This window comes from Cyprinus carpio, chromosome B13, assembly GCF_018340385.1.
Source record: "Cyprinus carpio isolate SPL01 chromosome B13, ASM1834038v1, whole genome shotgun sequence".
Lineage (NCBI taxonomy): Eukaryota > Metazoa > Chordata > Actinopteri > Cypriniformes > Cyprinidae > Cyprinus > Cyprinus carpio.
Genome location: NC_056609.1, coordinates 12,542,921 through 12,563,975, shown reverse-complemented (window position 1 = coordinate 12,563,975; position 21,055 = coordinate 12,542,921). Strand labels below are relative to the sequence as shown.

At 37.7% G+C, this 21,055-nt stretch overlaps 1 protein-coding gene across 1 annotated transcript; it reads left to right on the top strand.

The window, feature by feature from the left end:
* Positions 1–20: 20 nt before the first annotated feature.
* LOC109071493 (dynein axonemal assembly factor 9-like) lies at positions 21–20,624 on the top strand. The gene is made up of 37 exons (XM_042736615.1): positions 21–179; positions 2,746–2,825; positions 2,951–3,076; positions 3,188–3,312; positions 3,686–3,782; positions 3,869–3,975; positions 4,141–4,218; positions 4,304–4,405; positions 4,747–4,802; positions 4,902–5,037; positions 5,159–5,240; positions 5,327–5,363; positions 5,440–5,524; positions 7,811–7,887; positions 8,251–8,295; positions 8,404–8,449; positions 8,529–8,637; positions 8,735–8,805; positions 8,966–9,016; positions 9,120–9,210; positions 9,291–9,394; positions 9,856–10,002; positions 10,132–10,217; positions 10,351–10,452; positions 10,805–10,925; positions 11,038–11,126; positions 11,421–11,558; positions 12,016–12,141; positions 12,337–12,374; positions 12,905–13,040; positions 13,121–13,207; positions 13,286–13,392; positions 14,316–14,390; positions 15,198–15,373; positions 15,674–15,739; positions 15,835–15,928; positions 17,298–20,624. Exons 1-37 carry the CDS (start codon positions 130–132, stop codon positions 17,402–17,404), a joined length of 3,450 nt encoding a protein of 1,149 aa, XP_042592549.1. The 5' UTR covers positions 21–129; the 3' UTR covers positions 17,405–20,624.
* Positions 20,625–21,055: the final 431 nt, after the last annotated feature.

The following is a 21,055-nucleotide window of genomic DNA, read 5'->3' as shown; positions in this document are numbered from 1 at the left end:
TACGCGCGGTTCCTATGCGCTCCAGTCTGTTGTTCTCTCCTACAGTGAATCATTAGCTTACTATGGAGACTAACAGCATTAGAAATACTGACAGATCTCCAAACGCCTTCTAAATACCAAACAACGACCATGGCTGCTATAAGGAAAAACAAATCTCCTTTAATGACCGCTGCCGTAAGGTAATTATTATTTTCCGTCGTTTATTTTGGTTTCGGTTGTATTATAGGCAAGATGTTTTTATTTCAAACAGAAATGACCGTTGCTGAGGCTCGCGGGCCAACCGTCCGCGCGCGCGAGCCGCCGCCATCTGAAGACGTCGTGTCAAACAAAGAGATTTTCGTGTAATAAGATGCTAACATTACCAGTTATTCAATAAAAATGTAATTAGCTAGCAGATAATTGTCGTTGAGCTAATTGTCGAGCGCCCCCGCCCACCCCTCAGCGTGAACCCATTATTCTCGCTTGATTTCTGATCCCCTGAGACTCTTCTTCCGTTTCCAAGATGGTGAGAGCACGGCAAGACTGTAAACATCCGTTCGCCTTGGGTTTAGTTAAATATGAACCTAAAGATATAGATTTTGCTATGTCTTGAATGTAAAACGTCAATCGTTTCTTTATTCGGTAATTCAGTGGTAAATTCAGTATGACCGGTGATATTTGAATTAATTGTCGAGACATATCTCATTTCATGCAAAATAATGTTTGTTTGTAATTAGACCCATTTCAGTTACACGTATTATTAAATATACGTATATGAAAATAAATAGTACGTTACAGTAATAAACATCTTGATCTTGACATTGTATAGTTGTAGTCTACATAAGCGTTGCCATTATATGAGATCATGGCCAATGATGAATATGATGGATGGAGGGAGGGCCGTCATGTTTCTCACAAACATTCTCAGATAAAATAATAATAATAATAATCCTTTCTGTGGCATCTTTTCAAGAAAATATGCTTGTTGACTCTTTGCACATTATTTGATAATATAAAATGAATAATTCACCCAAATATGAAAATAATGTCATTATTTACTTTGTCAATCCACACTCCTACACTTTTGGTTCGTCTGTGGAACAGAAAATGAAATATTTTGAAGAATCCTCTCAGATTTTTCCAAACAACAGTTTCTAGTAACCACCAAGTGACACCTTTCACAAACCAATTGCAAATGTTTTTATGAAAGTATAAACTAAATATGAAATATACTCTACAAATATTAAATATCATATAAAGGTGCTGTATGATCTGTATTCATTTATTGTGTTCTTGTGCTTGTTTGTGTCCCCTTAGGCAGGCCTTGGCAATCTAGGGCAATTAAAAACAAATAACTATCATCCTCCTTTTTGTATTATACATGCATAAGTATTAACATTTATTAAATTAAAATGGAACCTACATAAACCCAAAATAATTTAAAACTATTAAACACTCTTTTATATCAGTGCCAACTAGGGGTGTAACGGTACACAGAAATCACAGTTCGGTACATACCTCGGTTTTGGGGTCATGGTTCAGACGGACTGAATGAAAATGCAGATTTATTCTCTGACAGCAGGTGGCGCTTATGGTACAGCAGCTTTACCACCGCAAAAAAAAAAACATGCGCATACAAACACAAACACAAAAATAAAAAATAATTATATAAAAGGAAAAGAAAAAGAAAATGCCATTGATACATTTCTGAAGACGGTCAGCTCCTCTCAGAAATACATTCATATAAACCCACACATATTTGTCTTCCTATATTTTGAGCATCGCAAACAGTGAGCTTGAGCTGCCTGATACAGTATTTTCTCCTCTTTACAGACCTCATAAAAATTACACACAAATTAGATATTGGGAAATGATTGCAATGCATTTTGTGTGCAATTCTGGAATGGAGATCGGCCAAAATAAAACTAAAAACCGGTTCCGATTTATAGCCAGCATGCCACCTGAACTCACGTTCTTGTTCTGGGTTGTTACGTAGATCGTCTCTTCTGCTCTTTCCTGTTGTGACGGTTAGCGTTGCATTGGATTTGGATTGATCGCCTATGACTGACTGTATTCGTCGTCTGACTGCATGATGTCTGTACCATGAAGGTTTTGGATGAATACATGTACCGTTACACCCCTAGTGCCAACTATCAGAATTTTAAAACACTTTGAAACCAAGGTTCAAAACAGTATTACATATAAAAAAGCCTCAATTTGTGTATTCTTGTGACTTGGGGAGTTTGATACATGCTTTGAGCCACTGATTTGAAAACAAAAGATTTGTAAATAATGTTTTGAATCTTCATGAATCAGTGCTTCAAAAGCACCCATCATCACTAGTTACAGTACAAACAAGAACCTGTGGCATTTGGCCTTTATTAATCTGTGCATGATTGCAAATGAAAGTTCAGTACTCTGGTGTAGAAGATTATTAGTTAATAATGACTTAAATTTGAATCTAATTCTTACCCAAATATACCACATGACTCCAGAACACTTGGAATATAGTGAATGAGTCATATAAACTACTTTCGTGGTGGTGCTTGACAGCCCCTGATCACTATTAATTGTTCTTGTATGTAAAAGGGCTGCATAGAGAGTTGGACAGATGTGATGGTGAATAAATATTGCCAGAATTTTCATTTTTGTGAACTTTCTCTGCGCAAGTCTTATAAGGAGTCCTTCCTTCCTATTTCATGTAATGCAGGATTGTATTGTTTCTGAACCATGTTCAGTGAATGTAATGCAATGCCATTCTTGCAGCTGCTCCCGCTTACGGCAGGTCCAGGCTCTGCTAAGGGATGATGTTAATACAGCTCCAGATGGCATCCTTTGCTCCCTGGGTGAGTTAATTAATCAATATCACCTGTGCTCTTTCACTCATATGATCTTTACTCCAAAGAGATAGGCGGAGATGACTTGCTCCAGTGAGCCACCTGTAAGTAATATGCTGTGTTTGATTTTTCAGGTATTGACAGCCGCTACAATGAAGGCTGCAGCGAGCTGGCCAGCTATCTTTTCTGCGGCATGTATAAACACAACCATTTTGACATGGAGCAGATCCCAGAGGACTTTCCAGAGGAAGTGCTGGATGGTACAACAATAATATAGGCATTCATATTCATTAATAGTGTTAAAAAGCTCTTTCATTGCAATCAGTTATTATTGGCTGGATTGAGCATATTGTATGTTTGCTTATTCCTAGATGTGATCATCCTTATTAAGGCGGAGTGTGTGCATCTGTACTGCAACCCAGTGAATTATGGGTACCTGCTTCCCTATGTATCTCACTGGAGGAATCTGCAGCTTCATTGTCTGACCGAGACAGAAGTAATGATCTACAGCACTGCTTTCGTGATATCCACATCTCTACTTGGGATGCACCAATATTAAAATTCAAGCTGATACAATAGACTGATAATTATTTTCATGTGATGGCAGATATTAAAATTTGATACTGTTATATATACATATATATATATATATATATATATATATATAGAAACAAATGTTGTATTTATGTCTAATAATGTAATAAAATATGAATATTATGATAAAATATTTTTTAGTTTTCTTACATATTAACTTTATGTGAGCATTAGATGATGGCAGAGAGAATCTAAATGTAAAAAAACAAGTAAAAATCACTCATATTCATCTGATTACTATTTTTGTTGTTTTCTTCTCATTTTCTGTCTCTCAGTATGAGGATGAAGAGGTTGCGGAGGAATTTAAAATCTCAAGTTTTGTGTCCATGGTTCAAGACTGCCGTTGTATTGGAATTCCCTACAGTTCACATGGTAAGCATGAGATACACTGATGAAGGCATTGCAAAAGTGTTGTACTTTTAACTATAATGTTTACAGTTGATTCATATTGTCCATAGGCCATGTTCAGAAGTTTGACATGTTCATGTTGGAGAAATGGCCTATCATTCAGGCATTTGCCTTGGAAGGAATTGGGGCTGGAGTGTTTTTCACCATGAAATATAAGGTTTCGTATTTATACTCCATGACCTTTACATATACATGACTTATGGGTTATATTCACATTTTGTAATAATCATGTTATATAAACATGATAATAGTGTAAATGCAAATAAACTAACATACCTGTTTTTATTGTGTTCTTCACCAAATTGTTTCTTGCATCTTATAGCTCACAGATGTAAGTCAGAGACTTTGGCAAGTCTACAGCAGATTGGACCCAGCTTCTTTGGACTCCCTTCTTAATGAGGTAAATCACTTGCATAGATTGTTAGTCAAACGCCCATGCACACATTTCTTTCTTATACAACAGTGGATGTGATACTCTCTCACAGGATCTTCAGCTTTTCGAAAGACAGTGGAGCTGTCTGTTCTCCAGTATGGAAATCGAGAGTGCACTTTCCATGCAGGAACTGTCAGAGGCCCAAGTTGCAGAGGTGCTGTTTGTAATATTATCACTACCAAAATTTAAAGTGCAAATAAAATCAAAGATGGTTTATTACCTTTCAGATGACATCTAGGTTGCATGAGCTGGGAAATTCTCCACAATTGTAGTTTACCACAATTGACTGCAACCTCAATTTTACTCTTTTCTTGTATGGAACAGCCACTTAAATGGTCCTGATGGATAAAATCCATTTCAAATTAATCAAGTCACCTCCTGCATATTTTTTTTCTTTATTATTGTGGTTTCATGTTGGCTTTACCAGTCACTGAAAATAACATGTTGGATATGATTCCTTGTGTGATGCTTAATCTCATTTTCTGTGTCTTTCAGCCTTTCAGAACATATTATTCGCATGGCCTTATTTCCAGCAATATCACAGACAAGAGGTATTTACAAATGATACAGTAGCTCTTATTTCTGAGAAAGACATTCTGCAGGAATTATTTCTCTTGCATGTAATGCATTTTACACTGTTTGTATGCCAGTAAAAGCAGGCAGCCAATTGTGTTGTTTGGGAGCCACTCTACTAAGGAAGATCTGGAGAACTACTGTTTCACCTTCCCTTCTGAAGGCCACCAGGTTCGCAACACTGGCCCTGGTGGGGGTGTTGCCAAGCACATGGTGAGAGCGCCACACAGCGGCATGATGACTGAGACCTCAACTTAAATGAAATCATCTACTTCCTTTATGTATTTTTCTGCATAAAACAATTTAATTTGTGCATTTGTTATGCCTCTCACAGCTGATGCAATGTGTGGCTCCTAAAGGGCCACTAGCCTGTGCTCGAACCTATTTCTTTGGAAGCACACATGTCCCTTACTTGGGTAAGTGTATCTCTAATAAATGTTTTAATAAAATCATTTTTAATTTTTTCTGTCATAAGTTTACTTTTTTTTTTTTAATCCGACAGGAAATGACAACACCCAGCAGAAGTGCACAGATCTCCAGTAAGTACTCCAACTGCTCTCTGTACTGTGTTTTGATGACTGGATTGGTATTAAAGGTAGACCTGTTATGTTGCAGGCTGCTTTCACATATCTACTCAGCTGTGGTTCAGTCTGTACTAGCAGGAATCAAATGTTTCTCCATCAACTCAAGTGCTAGTAAGGTACGTATAACACCAAAGGGGCCCTGTTTAGTAAAACTGGGATGAACATTAATGTAGGGTTTACATTAGAAGTAAAACTTATTTACAAATAAAATAAAAAGGCAACTTAGGATGTAAATGTGGGTAAAAAGTTTCAATTCATAAAAAGCTTTCCGATAACTATAAGTATAATGTTTTAAAATCACAAAAAGTGTTTTCCCATTAGCAAAGTTTTATGGACAAAAAGGGGCCATTGTCACATGTAATAAACATTAAGTGCAGTTCACACAGAAATCACTGTAAAACCAAGCAGCTTTCTGTTGGTCAACATGAATTTGTCTGTGTGGAAACCCTCCCACAGGGTTCTCACGCGTCCTTGAAATCCTTGAAAGTGGAAAAAATCTGAATCTGGGAAAAAAAAAATTCCAGGCACTGGAAAGTTTTTTAAAATAAACATACATTGACACAGGTCTTTGAAAGTACTTAAATTTATTTTGTGCAAGAAGTTTTCTGGAATAAATTCCATATTATTCCCTCGTGCCCGCTTATGTGTTATTTCGCCAACACTTCATGGCCTATGCATACTAGCTTGCTTGATTTACATTAGTTAGGTGCATTTACGCGTTATGTTAAGTGTTTCCCACGTGATGTACTTTGTGTTGTACATAGCCATGACGTTAGAGTGACCATATTTCCTCTTTTTCCCGGACATGTTCTCTTTTTGGACCTAAAAAAATGCCTCCAGCCAGGATTTTTGAATCGCCCAAAATGTCGAGGATTCGGCTTTTACTTTCTACAGTCGCCAATGATTGTGTGCGTTTTTGTATTAGAGCGCTGCAAGGGACTGTTTTCCCGCTCCCACTGAATTTCTGACCATTATTGCCCGCTCCCGTGATTTTTGTGTCCAGTCCCGCCTCCTCCAACAAACTTTCTAATATTGCATAATTTCCGCGCATCAGGGAGCATCTATCAATACGCAGAGTATTTAAATCTCTTTTGAATGTGTGCTCGCTGTTCACTTTAACTTCTGTTTACGCGATCATGCACGCTCTGTGTAAAGTAAAATCAGATATTTGTCAATAAGCTCAGGATCTGTTGAGCAGCAGATCCTCCAGCATGGTCTATCAGCCATTGTTCTCTCCTCAACCCGTGATCAGTCAAATCTGACTCCTGCAGCTCGCGTTGAATGCAGGGTTGCCAAGTCTGCATTTTTTTTCCTATGGCTACTTTTAAACTGTTAATGGGTTGATTTTCCCCTGTGGGTTAAAGGTTTCAATTGTGGCTTAAATTACATTTGACTGAAATGCTTGTATTGAAACATTTTGCATTCTGCCTATGATAAATCTGTGCTAGATGTTAAGTTTTGTGAAGGAGAGACACTGGTAGGAAGCTTTTTAGCTGTGTTTATGATCAATATGCATAACAGTAAATGTAAAATATGTATTTTAGGTATGGAAAATAAATTTTCAGTTTTGATATTTGGGATATAGTCATTGCACTACTTTGGGCACTACTTTAACCATCAACCAACCACATCCTCTTTTTGGAAAACTAAAATATGGTCACCCTACATGACGTTCATGCGCACACAAAACTACTACGATGGTACCTCAACGTTTCACAGACACACCATGAAATTAATGTTGAATTGCTTTGCTTGTTAAGATAATGTAAACCCATGAGGCAAGAAAAACTTAAAAGCATATTCATATATCTTAAAACTTCTGGTTACATGAGCCTAAGCTCTTTACAATAAAATCCATGCAAAAGTTAATATCATTTTAGAATACAGTATAGGATGTACCGAATATTCTTCAGTTTTATGCAAAATAGAAATACAACAAATAGAATATCGGATCTCTGTCATGGCCAATTTTTTTTGCATAGTTGTGCTTGAGACATGAAAACTGTAACAATGTATGTACAAGATAACACGATGTAACCTCGCTCTCACTTGAAATGTGTCCCCACGTCAAGTCCTTGAATTTGAGGGTATTGGACCTGGAAAGTCTTAAAAGGTCCTTGAATTTGAAGTTAACCGAGGTCTGGGAACCCTGCTCCCAGATAATTCTAAATCATGTGGATTCCTATTAAATTGATTTAATTTTGCCTGAAAATTTGGTGAACAAAGGTACCAGAACTATAACAATATGGGCACAGAGAAATTCTTTATACATTTATATGTATATAATATATATAAGGAGCCTTTATACGGTATCACAGTATTTTTATGATCCTATCATTATGGGCTTAGAAAGAATTTTGCTCAGGTTATCAATATAGAAAATGATGCATTTTTTTTTCAAGGCAAAGGATGTAGCCGAGCAAACGTTTCAGCTGGCCTTGGACAACTTTGGGTTGATTCAGTACAGGGGAGCTCTCAGGTATGCAATTCACACAGAAAGGGCCCAGAAGAAATCTGCATATTTTTTTTATGACCTTTTCTTAGCCGATTTAGGGGTGAATTTAAACAAAGTCATAGGAAGGTGAAGTATAGTATGATCAAATTATGCTTAAATATTTATTAAACAAACACACATGGGGTACAGAATGTATAGAACTGACAGATGTTCCAAATCTGTGGAAATCTCTGTAAATTTCTTTGGGGTTCTGAGCTTGCAGATTCCTTTTGGGCCTTGGCTATTAAACAGTGGTTATTAAAAGTGAAGTTATATTTAGGTCTCACTATAGGACACATTTTGTGCTTGCTTTGTGAATTGAGAATCTGCTTTGTCTTTTTAATTCAGATCCAAAGCTGTGTTTAGCATACAGGCTGTCAACAATGAGGGAACGTGAGTTTCTATGCACAGACACAGCTATTGCCCTTCACACATTATACTGCATTGTACATTTTCCACATTCTGTATTTTTATAACTTAAAACAATGTTCCTTTACACAGAATCATTCCCCTCAGTGATGAGGACAGTCGCTTTATGGTAAAAACTGTGAGTATAAAACTTTTCCATGTCGGCTGCAGCTTTTCATTTTACTGCAACTTGTATTAAATGGCTGACTTCTCTGCAGGCGTCCATGATGGTGCACGATATCCCAGATCTCCATTGTGGAGGAAACCTGGGATCAGTAGTTTTCTCAGAGTCCTTTCTAGAGTCCAGCGTTTACATTCAGCAGAGAGGTAAAAATCTGTTTTGTGAGAGTATTCAGTTGGAGGTTAAGTACTAAATAATACTACATCGTACATGTGAGATTGTAAGACACCTCTTCTCCTGCAGATGGCGCTCTTTCCTCTGACAGCTGTTTCACTGTGCTCACCTCCTCAGTTCCTCGCTATGTCTGCTGGCTGGTATAGTGCACTCATTGTCTTTCTGCACAGTTGTGCTAAAATGTGCATTTCTTGTTAAAACATGAACAATTCTGGCAGAATAATATTTTATCAGTACTATTATGATTGATAATTTTGATTGAACACTGAGTTCATTGATTCATTGTTTTCTGTGTTATAGGTAGATGAGGCTGATGTGCGAATGTCTGAACAGGCTCAGCATCTGTTGAAGGTGAAGTTTTACAATGCAGTAGTTTGTACAAACCATTGAACCTCCTCCCTCATGCTGTATTAACTGTTATATATATGCTTAAAACCTGTGTGTGTGGAAACAGGAAGAGGATGGTACGTGTTTGGGCATTCCTCTTACAGTGAGAGACTCTGCCTACATGTTCTCCAACAGCCTGCTGTCTACACCTGAGGAAGGTCAGATTTCATCTCTACTGGAAGGTCATGGTTTCAAGTAGTCTTTGTGCAAAGGCATTAATGTGTTTATTGTCCTGTAGGGAAACTGGTGTTTTTCTCTGAGGGTATCCTGTTTGTGCATCCTCATCACGGCTCCATTACACTCTCTATGAGTCACATCAACACCATTAAGCTCTATGATGGGGTGAGCATTAATACTTTTATTCAATAGGGATGTATTAAAATGATCAAAAATTTACAGTACATTTTGTTTCAAATAAATGCTGTCATTAAACAGAACAACTTATGAACATTGATGAATAATAAAAAATGTTTCTTGAGTACCAAATCAGCATTTTAGAATGAATTCTGAAGGATCATGCATCACTCAAGACTGGAGTTGTAATTATTGGCTGCTGAAAATTTAGCTTTGCATCACATGGATCCATAACATTAAAAAAAAAAAAAAAAAAAAAACAGAAAACAGTTAATTAAAAGACAAAAAAAACATCACAATTTTACTATATTTTTGATGAGATACATGCCTTGTGGAGTGTAAGAGACTAAGAGAAGATGTTTTCAAAATAAATATATTTTAACCCAAAACTTTTAAACGGTACTGTATATATCATCAATTTAGCTTTGTATGTAATTTTGTTTTCACAGGCCTCTCTGTCTGATGTTTCAATGCTGTTCATCAAGTATCAGACCTCTCTGCTTCCACACCTTCCTTTCCCTTTACACAGTGCTGATTTATCTCTGGCTATCGCTCTGCTTCCCAGAACCAAGAGCTACAAAAGCTTCTATTCACAGGTGCTCACACACACACACACACACACACACATACATATGCAGGTGGAACATTTAGGTTTCTGTCGTCCTGCAGAGTTGTTGTATTCTGTTTAGTGTTTGGTTGTAAATGAGTTATGATATGATTTGCAGGTCCTGCCAGCTTGGCGCAAGTCAGACTCTGGGTTGAGAGTGCATCATGTCCTCAACGATCAGCTGAGCCCTGAGCACAAGAGCATGTGAGTTAACACTTCATTCTGCATTAGCTCAGCCAACAGCATTCAGCTTGATTTGTTAAGATCTCATTGTGCTTGTGCCCTGAGGTATCATGATGTAGCACATAAATGTATCCCATGACGCGTTTCCTCTCAGGTACTTCAGGCTGTTAAAGCTTCATGAGATATATACACCAGCGGCAAACAGTCACAGAGCTGTTCTGAAAACTGCTTATCCACAGCTGCCAGAGCAGGACAGGTAACACATACATACACACCTCCACCATGTCCTAACTAGGGATGATGTGGCAGAATGTCAGGCGATAAATCTGTCTGTCTTGTTAATCAGAATTTTTGACCTAACCAGCTATGACTATGACAAGCAATTGACAAGACATTTTGCCAGTTGCTTAGTTTCTATCTGTCAGTAAGGTAAAAATTCTGAGCTATCTGTCAAAATTCTGAGCCCATTATTGAAAATGGTGCTATCATGCTGAAAAACCAACAGATTAACGACAAACTGTACAGCATATATTCTGATCGTTTTATTGGTTGTACTGACTTTGTTGCTTTGCGCATGTATATTGGTGTCTGTCAAATTTTCTGCTCAGGTTCCTTCAGCATTTTGCCATCAGCAGTAGCGTGGGTGAAGAATCTGTTTGTAGCGACCACTTGTCTACTGTGTTTTCAGACACAGTACCTGAAAACATCAAACCTGAATCCAAGAAAAAGGTGAAATACATGAGTATAAATGCAACACAATCATACATAATCTATCTGACAAGTCATGCTGGAGGAAACAGAGCATATGAATAATAATAGATAAATGTGTTTGTGTGCGTAGGTGGTCCTCACTATCATTGCAGGCTTGCCAGGCAGTCATAAAGAGAATCTGTGTGATTTCTTGATGGAAGTGAATCAAAATAGCGCCAGGTGAGAGAATAATCGAAATGCCATGTACTTTATCTATGCTCATTACAGCTGTGACGTTGTGACGTTACATTTAATATTGGATGTGACAGATTTCTGACTTCTGACCATAATGATTTTTTCTGTACTGCTATTGGAAGAACATTAAAAACAAATTGTAATTCGGAATATGTGTTCTAAATAGAAGGTTGGAAATTCTGACTTTCTAAGTTCAGTGGAAAGCATCTTGAATGCTAGTGCGCTCATTACTGTCTTTTTATCCTTACACTCCTAAACTGAGGACTATTTGATTGACAGTTGGGAGGTGTTTTGCCCTGCTCTGGAGGGCTCTGAGGAATTCAGTGCGTCACACCTTCAGCGGTTCCTGAGCAGCCTTCTGGCCAAACAGAGGGAGACGGATCTGAATTCAACCAGAGTTGTGCTGCTTATACCAGGGTAAGACAGACATGAACACTGAGTCTCAAAACTTGAGGATCATGTTTATTTCAGCTGCTCACTACTGATGAATTTTACAGTACTAACACTTATTAAACATTGAATGGTCTTGACTTAAAAATGGACGAATAACAATATGTTGCCTTCTTTAGAGCTGCTTATAGCTTTTCAGAATTGCACTGAAACTGAATTTCAGTTTTTGAACTGAATCAACATTAATCTGACTGAGCTGAATATTGACACTATTGTCATGTGAGAGCTGCTTTACAAGAGAATTTAAATTGGTCTCATATTTAAAAAAAGTTTGCATCATTCTGTTGTTGCTTTGAAGCTGCTTGGAAACAATCAGTCTTTATTGTATAAAATAAAGCTGACTGTACTTGACTGTTTTGAGACATAGCCATCATATACAAGAATCAGTTAAATTAAGTTTTTGTGCTTACTGTATGTGTTGTAGGTACACCGATGTAATGAATGTAATCCAGGCAATCACGGCTCATCCAGACCCACAAGTTCACAGCCAAGTGACAGTGGGTGCCGTCTCAGCATGTGTCAACCCACTCACATCCTTCATCAAACACAGGCAAGAGTTTTTCCACATGACATTTATCACACCTACTTCTCCAGACGAACACTTGTAATTCAGATTGTAAATTCTGTAATAAGAATTATATGTCATTATGTAATTATAATGTAAGTGTCTAAAGAGCCTGTTAACACACTGTAATTTCCCTTGTTTGATGTCGTCACTGAAGCTCTCTGAAACTGCTCTTTACAGACTTCTCTTCCCCAAACTCCTGGAGCAGTGCAGTCAGGGTGAGTTTCTCTCAATATGGTGGTAGTGCGTGGATGTTACAGAATAGATGATCAGATCTGTCGCTGTTGTGGGGTCGTATCGTGTGAAATCAAATTTTCCTGGATCTTTGGAGATTGAAAGTTCTTTGTACTATGAAACCTACCATAATTTTGAGTTTGAGTTTGAATTTCCCTTGCTTCGATAAAGTGTATTTTTTTAAATAAATTTTTTTTCAGAAACTAAACAAATTTGCATATGAACAGTGCTTAATTGGTGTTCAGCAACTTTCTGTATCTGCATATCCCTCTGAAGAATCCCATGGCTAGAAACCAGCATTATTTTTACAACGTCCCTGATCATTTCCATCTGATATGAACAATATCAATCAAAGTGTACTGAGTATATGAAGACAGTGAGACATCACCAGTGCGCCCTTAATTAAAGCAGCCTCATTTAACCTCAGTGCTCTAGGGGAACTGCCCCTGTAATAAGTGCACTCACTGTAAGTGGCTTTGGATAAAATGATTTCTTAGATGAGTTTCTCTTTCAGGCGTTGTCAGCAATGTTATCTTCACGGGTTTGACTACCGAGCAGAAGCATCCACTTCTCAAATACATGCAGCAGCTGATCCGTGCAGCCAATCCCAGCACTGCATTTATCTCAGCAGAGAAATGGGTGGTCAGAAGGTATGTACCGTGATATTTTCTCTGACATACCCACTCACTTAATTTTAATATTACTTAGTGATTTTTTTTTTGTATTGTAGGACTGAAGATATACGGCTTATTCTGAATGACAGCAGTTTCTCACAGTCTCATATGATCAATGCACGATACCTGCTGTATCCTGGCTGGTAATGTTTCCGTTCCCTACATGTGTGCGTATACACAGGTGCATGTTTAACTATATTGAACTATACTGTGTATTTCAGGTGGGAAGGCAGGTTTGTTTCTGGAAGTGGATCACTGTCTATGTCTCAGCATTGCATTGAGTTCAGTCGTCCATTGGAAAAAGCATTATTTCTGCAGCGCTGCAAAGGTAAGCATCTGTTTGTGTGAATTTATTATAATCCATAAGACTGTCACAATAATGACAATTTTTTAAATTAATTTTCTTAGGAAAAAAAAAAAAATTAGCAAAAAAACAAACAAAAAGCTTCAAAATATTTTTGTAAAATATTTTAAATAATATAAAGATTTATTTTACTAAATAAAATAAAAATCATAAATGTTGCATTAGCAACTAACTGAAATATGTTTAACTGCTAAATTACTAAAACTAAATTAAATTACTACAACTAAAACTAATTACTAAAACGAAAGTGCTTAATTGGAAATAAAAGCTAATTCACAGTTGTATTAAATACTATAGTAATATGTAAATAACACTAAAATAACACTGGCACAGAGTAGAATGACGTGAAGAGTAATAAAAATGTTTTTTAGTGGCATTGTAAGGTTGTCTTGATAAAACCCTCAAACCTTTATGTTGCACAAAAGAACAAGGCCTTTATGGTTCTGTTAAAATATGTTTTAATTAAAGATTAAAAAAGTAAATAGGGTCAGTTGAATTGAGATGAGAACACCACCTCCTAAGATGATCTGAATTTTGCATAATGCACAAATGCTTTAAAAAGAGGCACAGCATGTGCATTTAATGGTATATTTACTTAAAATGACTTTATTTTGATGCCACTATATGATTGTAATTTAACATGCAAAATGATTGAGGTCTTTTTACATCAAAGCAATCTGATCAAATAATTGTGATCAGGTGATTATGCAATAATTGTGAGAGGCCTAATCATCAATAATAAATATTCAAGAGTGTTTAATTATAAAGTGATTGCAGACAGTATATGTAAGGATGCTGTACGATCATGTGCTAAAAATGGAACTGTCTAAAGTAAGTGATCAAAGTCAACACAACTCACAAGTCTCTCTGTCTCTTTCTTTTTTCAGCTCTGAAATCCTCTCTCAAACCCAGCTCTTTCACAGGAAATATCTATCACATCAGTGGGAAAGTGCTGTTCTCTGGTAGGGCAGTCGGTCTCCATAACCTTAGTCTTAATATGATTTTCTTTTATGGCTTTATACAGTGTGACATATTCACAAATCAATTATGATTGGCTATAAATGTGTATTGTTTGATTTCTAGGATGTTTATTGCTCTGGTTTTGTCTGTGTAGTTAATGTATGATTTTTCTATGAGAAGTAGTAGGCAGGGGGCCTGTGGGGTGACGCCACACGGTAGGACTCTCACCTCTGGTTCCTCAAAGTGATGTGGCCTGCACATCGTTTCCTCCTGTGGTCATATTTTTTGGAGGGTTTTTGACCGTCCTCTGTTCCTTTGAATCTGTGGTGGAGTTGCATGGAGAGAGTGGGCAGATTGACAGAATGGAGAGAACTGAGTGATTTAATACTGCCTAAGTAACAGCACGCTAGATAGTGTAGTTCATTTAGGACCCATGCGGTCCAGACACCATCTGTGATGCCTAGTTATCACCATGAATCATCTGTGTTTTGTTATGGAAATCTTTTGATTTTTGGTGCCTACGTTCGGTTTGGTGTGTGATTTGTTTTCAGATCCTGTAAGTTGATTTTTTTTGTAACATTCAGTGCATTGTGATCAGTTGTTTTCAAGTTTGACTCCTTGCTTGCTTGTAGAGTGCAGAGTCGTAGTCCACACTGCAGAGGAGTGATTGATGGATGGATGGCTGTTGGCACGCCATGCTAGACATAGCTCCGTCTGATGATATGTTTGATAAATTAGTGTGCAGCATGTTGGACTCAGTGAAATGTGTGTGTGTATCTGACTGCATGCGGTGTCTGTTTTCACTGTAGACAATGACAGACAGATGGTGGTAAACTGTAACTCTATCAGTGGGAATGTGACCATTGCCCCTGATCAGGGGACTCACTATGGCCCACGGACAACAAACAACTGTTATCTAATGTTTCACGGAGTGGGGCTCACCCAGGAGGGGCTGAAAGACTGGCTTCGGCATTGTGCCAAACAGGTAAATTCTCATAGGTGGGAGCAGGTGGAATCCACAGACTTCTTCCATATTTTCTTCCCTAATTTTGTGGAAGGAATAAACATTGATTTAAGCATAGTGAAATGTGTGCTGAGAGCAACAACATATTGGTAGCTGATCATATAACCCAAAATACTTAATAAACAAAATTATATCAACTGCTTGCAATTCTGCAGACTCCTGTGGGCGCAGATTCCTGCATATAAGAGAAGGAAATTTGAATGAAATCATAAACATTTGAGGATTAGGGCTTAAACATGTCAGTGTTTTTGTGTTTCACAGAAAGTTGCAAAAAAAATCAAGAAGAATAAGAGGACGCTCACCCCACAGGAGATCAGATACATTCATGTGAGTACCGAAACACTTGCACTCACACATATTTTAATTAATTTAGCACAAAAGCAAATAGTTAATCTAAATATTTTCATTTTATGTGTCTTTAGGTGAAAAGACACCTTGATCCTCTCCCTCCTGGTTACTTCTACAATGGTCATCACTTTGTCAGTTTCTTTGGAGAAAAGCAAAACTTCCATCCTCGTATCTTTAAATTGTAGTTTAACTGTTGTAGTTTAATTGTAGTTTAACCAAATGTGAAGTTTACACTACCGTTCAAACGTTTGAGGTCAGGAAGATTTTTTTTTTTGTAAATTAATACTTTTTTGACAGCAAGGATTAGGGTTGTGAATCAAATCAATTCCAATTCCAGAATCGGATACTTGTTGTAAAATTTCAATTTCAATTCCACCTATCAATTCCTGTGTGCGCATATGTATTTTTAGGTGGTGAAAAGGGGCTGTTAAAAAGTCTTTGAATCATTCATTCAAGAGATTCATTCAAAAACACTGATTCATCCAGTTTTGAAACGAGTAAATCTTGAGTGAGTCTTTGAATCATTTCATTCATAAATTCCTTGAGATTTTGTTTAATTGTCTAATTTTTTTTTTTCATAACTGTGAGAGAAATACAACCTTTATTAAAAAAATTTATCCAGAATCATGCAGTTCTATTTTGCACACAAACAGCTCTCTTAATCAACTCCAGCTTTTATGTAGCTGGCTGATTTTTGTTCATGGTATTTGTCAGCAATTAAATGTTTAGCTACAAGAGACCCAGAATAAATATGTTTGATTTCTAAATGTTTTTAAATGACTTTTTTAACTACATTGGAGTTGAAACTGGGAACCGATAAGAATCAGGGATCGATAAGCAGAATTGGAATCAGAATTGGAATTGACAAAATTCAAGTGATAACCAACCCTAGCAAGGATGCATTAGAATAGATCAAAAGTGACATTAAAGATAATGTTACTAAATATTTCTAGTTCAAATTAATACTGTTCAAATCAGCATATTAGAATGATTTCTGAAAGACCTTGTGACACTGAAGACTGGGGTAGTGATGCTGAAAATTCAGGAACAAATTTTTTTTACTGTATTTTTGATCAAATAAATGCAACCTTAATGAGCATAAGAGACTTCCATTAAAAGCATGTAAAACTTACCAACCACAGACTTTTGAACAGTAGTGTACTTTTAACCTAATGTCTGCATACTGCAACAGTAGCATGCTGTTGATTACCACAGACAGTAATTTCAACTTGTCCCAATGTGTGTATAAATGAACAATAAGGTGATGTTTACTTTTATTCATCTGATAAGTAGGCTTAATGTTTGATCAGGAGCATTGAAAAGCAGCACATTTGCACGGCTAAGCTTTCATTAAAAGTGTATCACTGTAAATGCATTTATACACACTGAGGCATCATTTAAAGTTATTGTCAGTTGTAATCAACAGCATTAAAAATAATATTGAATATTTACATTAATGAATATTACTGTGTGCTTGTCAAAACCGATGTGTTTGTGTGATCCACTTGTTGTTGATTCCTTACATGTGTGTGTTCAGTGATGGATCAGTTCATTGATGAATACGTGCAGGAGGCCAATAAGGAGATTGAACACTTTAACAGAGAGGTGGACCTGCAGCCACACGTTGACCTCTTCGACCCCTAATCCTCTCATCTGACAAATTCTCTTTCCGGGGAAGGGGAGGGGAGGGGAGGGTCACTTTACAATCACCAACGTCCACTATTCAATTACCTGCTCAAAACCGTCCATTTCACATGTTAGAGTGAGGGATTTGCTGTTGAGAGATGGGGAGGATTTAGCTCACAGCCAGGAAGAAATATCACAGCCTAATGAGAGATCCTTTGCCCAACATACCATGACTGTAAATAGTACCAGTGCCCTGAGAAAGCTAAAACGCTGTTGTGTAAAACAGCACTGCTAAAGCCTCAGATGTGTCAAAACATTCCTGTAAAGAACAATATTTTCGTTGTATTATAAAATAGAAGGTAAACAGAAATTCGAGGCTTATATATAGGCTACAAGGGATGCCCAGATCATTACTCTCTCCGCAGTGTACATACTGTAGTGCTGAAGCTCCCTGCAGTGAAGGTTGTTCTACTGTAATTCCAGTGCCTAGCAGACATATTGAGCTGAATCATAATGAAGTTTGTCAGTGAGGCTGAAAGTGATCAAACAGAAGGCTCATTTCCAGCCGTGTGCATCTGGAAAGGCAGGTGCACTGCAGCTGCACTCAGTCAGCCTCTGTCAATCTATCGACCCCCGCTGTGTGGATCAGGGCTGAGGATCTCTCATGTGCTGCAGTTCTTTTCAGCCATTCCAAAGTCATTAACTGACACGCCGGTGCTTCAAGAAACCCCATTTCGGGAGGGTGAGGGAATCAGGGTACGATGGAGGGTTTATTATTATAAGTTTTTATGCGTTCTTAATCAGATTGACTTGTTGGTGTTGGGTTCATTTGTAGCACCAGGGATCGGTTTGGTGTGTTAAACCCATGCTTGCCGAGCGTGTGCTGGTACAAAAGCATGGCAGAAGCGTAATTAGTATGCTTATACCACCCCTGTACTGTATTAGATCTGTACCTTTCGGTATTACGGTCGTATTTTAACTCCATCTTGGGGTGTGTGTCATTCTATGCATGTTTACTTAGACTAATCACACACAGCAGGAGAGCAGCAGTGTCTTGTGTGTATATACACACACATTTGAACTTTTGTCTGTAAGACAAGCCTTAAAAGTAATGTTTTCAAATAATTACAGCGCTACTAAAGGGATGCACTTCCAAAGAAACCCGGACACTGCTGGTCTCCTCTGTGCTGCAATATACTGTACTGGTGTTAATACACTACATGGTTAGCAGTTATTTCACCAAGCCATATTCACTCTTTACTGTGGAGATTTATGAGCTACATAGTGCTAATGTTGCTATGGGCCTTTTTAGTGTTCCTTTAGAGATTTCTAATATGGTAACTTTGCCTTTATGTCTCTTGACACATCTGTACCTTGTCAGTATGCAAGTGCAGTTTTACTCAAGGCCGCCCTGTTGTGAATAAACTCTGAAAGGACGTTGCTGATATATACAACAAACAAACAAACAAACCAACCACTAACAAATAAAAAAAAAAAAAAAGCCTCAGAGGTAAGCAGTCACTTCACGAGTGCTGAAACAAAATCACCGATGTGCCCCCCCACCCCTCACACACTGCTCATTTAGCTGGTGGTGTCTCTATTAGTCGGGTTCTACAAAGCAGCTGTCCTTAATGGGTACAGGGCTACGTAACACTTTATAAAATGTGTAGTTCAAAGTAGTGGCCATTTTTAGCACATATCCGCGTGTGTTAAGATGTCTTACCAAGTTCTATTTAAGCTAACTGAAATGCCTTTCACCAAACTGGAACAACCAAGAAAGAAATCGCAAGAGTTCAATCTATTTTTCATATTGGAAAAAAGGTGATTTATCTTTGCAAATTCTATTTTTCTAATGCTGTGAAATCAATTAAATTGGAGCCAGATGATAGTATTCCTCAGGCGAAGCAGATTCTCTCCCGTGAGAGATATTTGGCTGCCGTTGCAGAGTCTTGGCAGAGAGCAGGGGCATCCCTGGGCAGAGCCAAGCACCAGTGTTGGTGAAAGGATATGAAGAGTTGTTTGTCTATGTAAGTGTAAAGGGCCAGTAAGGGTCTGCCGAGTAACAGAAAGGCACTGGAGGGCCACCGTGTAAAACTCAAGAAATTTGGGCTTTTTGTCAGAGATGAGAACTATGAATCTTTGCTTCTCATCACAGAGGACTCTAGTGAGGCCCTCCAGAGGCAGTTCCTGGTATTATGTGAACCCCCTCTGGCCCGCACAGCTGTGCTCGTGGAGCTGAGGTTAGAGGAATAAAACAGAGTTTGGTGGAAAGGTTTATGACATGAACATGTCAAGAATAATTTTCAATTTGCGGCTGCAATGCTATTCAGATAGGAGGGATAGATTTATGTCGTTTTAGTTTTGTTTTGCTGAACACAAACTGGCCTGGGTTTTCCAAAAGGTCAAACTTTTAAAGAAAAGCACTTTTTTTAGTCTTAACATTGCCTTTGGTGGCAAACTGTTATTATTATAGATAAATATTCTGACTTTCACTGGTCACTAAAGGCTTGATTCCGACCAAAACTTTTTATCTTGTCTAGCCCCTAAATCTGATCATTGTTTTAATAACCAGCCAGAGGCTGAATATTCAGACAGCACATGTCTTGTGTTCTCAGGTATGTAGTAGAGTTGGCAACACCAGCATTCAAGTTTTATTTCAAACGTCCATCACAAGCGGCCTACATTCAGTGTATTGTGTTGTGGATGAACGTGCTGTGCTTTGGGGGCAACAGGAAAATTAGGACAAGCTAAAGGGCTAAATGATTTCCAATTGCTGCTGGCTGGCTGGGGACAAGCCTGAAAATTGAAATAGCTAAAAATAGATATTATTAGCTAAAAGTTATTTGCACAAAGCTAAACATGCACCCATAAGGTCTTATATTGGCATTTTGGGGAAACATTGGACCTTCTTGACCCAGAGGGAAAATGTGGGATTCATATAGATTCCCTAGTCTTTACTTCAGTTTCTGAATATACAGTGCTCGGAGTTCATGATATCTTTGATATCTTCTTAACTGAACAAGATTTCAGATTGGTCTACTTGAAAAGTGCCAAGTAACTTTTTTTTTTTTTTTTTTTTTGTTTAAAGGGGTTAAACAAAAGTTTGTGAAAAAATCTTAAATTGAGTGTTGTTTGCACAAAACTACTGTAACTCGTGTTTTCTCCTGTGACTGATGCTTTTTTCTGATATATATGTTGTATTTATGACAAAATAACACATTAAAATATTTATAAGCTACTTCTGTTGATGAGCTATTTTTATTATCAGTCAATCGTAGAAGTCTGCTTAGTCAAACAATGCAGGCAAACAACATCTTCTGACAAAAACAGACTGAAAAAGAAGTGTGTTTGTGTGTGTAAGGTTATCAACTCAGCAGTGGATTTGTCACATGGTGATAACATCTTTTAGGATGCCAAGCCCAGCTTAAACACTAATCTCAGGGGCCTGCAACAACAGAAGCTTTTTATAACTTAGTATGTGTATCTGTAATATGTAATCGAGCACTGTTTTGTGTGTCAAATTGAAGCCTACCACACACATCCTTTTCCTGGCCTTTATTTTGGGTCCCTGCCCAGCCCACCTTCCAAAATACTTCCATTCGATCCACCGGGACTCTACTCTAACACACCCCAAGGATCTGCACACGTGTCCCAGCCCATCCTCGGGCC

What these genes read in the sequence shown, in the direction of transcription:
- LOC109071493 (XM_042736615.1), top strand. Translation starts at nt 130, where the DNA reads ATGGCTGCTATAAGGAAAAACAAATCTCCTTTAATGACCGCTGCCGTA. An exon ending in CGTTTACATTCAGCAGAGAG is followed by an intron (nt 8,638 to 8,734) that starts GTAAAAATCTGT and finishes CTTCTCCTGCAG; the next exon opens with ATGGCGCTCTTTCCTCTGAC. An exon ending in GTTGTGCTGCTTATACCAGG is followed by an intron (nt 11,559 to 12,015) that starts GTAAGACAGACA and finishes TATGTGTTGTAG; the next exon opens with GTACACCGATGTAATGAATG.